The following is a 244-nucleotide window of genomic DNA, read 5'->3' as shown; positions in this document are numbered from 1 at the left end:
CACACCACCCCCCCCCCCAAAGATTCCCTTGCCCTCCAAGAGTAACAAAAACACAGTGTCCTGCAGAAGGACAGCGAGCAGGGGCCCCAGAGTTCTACCAGGAGAAAAGCCCAGGGAGGAAGAAGTGGAGGTTGGAAACGCCGGGTCCTGCAAGCAACTCACCTTCTGCTGTCTCCGGGCCATATCGGTGGGCTGCTTGGCATTGAAGGGGTACGCGATGCACCTCACGACGAAAACGTACAGC

At 58.2% G+C, this 244-nt stretch overlaps 1 protein-coding gene across 1 annotated transcript in view; it reads right to left on the bottom strand.

The window, feature by feature from the left end:
* Positions 1 to 228, bottom strand: part of RNF148 (ring finger protein 148) — a 183,308-nt gene extending 183,080 nt beyond the window's left edge. Inside the window, exon 1 of the mRNA XM_010831743.1 lies at positions 163 to 228. Within this exon, the coding sequence (XP_010830045.1) occupies positions 163 to 183 (21 nt within the window). The 5' untranslated portion in view covers positions 184 to 228. The remainder of the gene's footprint in view (positions 1 to 162) is intronic.
* Between the last annotated feature and the right edge of the window lie 16 nt (positions 229 to 244).

Source organism: Bison bison, unplaced genomic scaffold (assembly GCF_000754665.1).
Source record: "Bison bison bison isolate TAMUID 2011002044 unplaced genomic scaffold, Bison_UMD1.0 scf7180017864530, whole genome shotgun sequence".
In the NCBI taxonomy this organism is placed as follows: Eukaryota; Metazoa; Chordata; class Mammalia; order Artiodactyla; family Bovidae; genus Bison; species Bison bison.
This window is presented reverse-complemented; position numbering and strand designations above follow the sequence as displayed.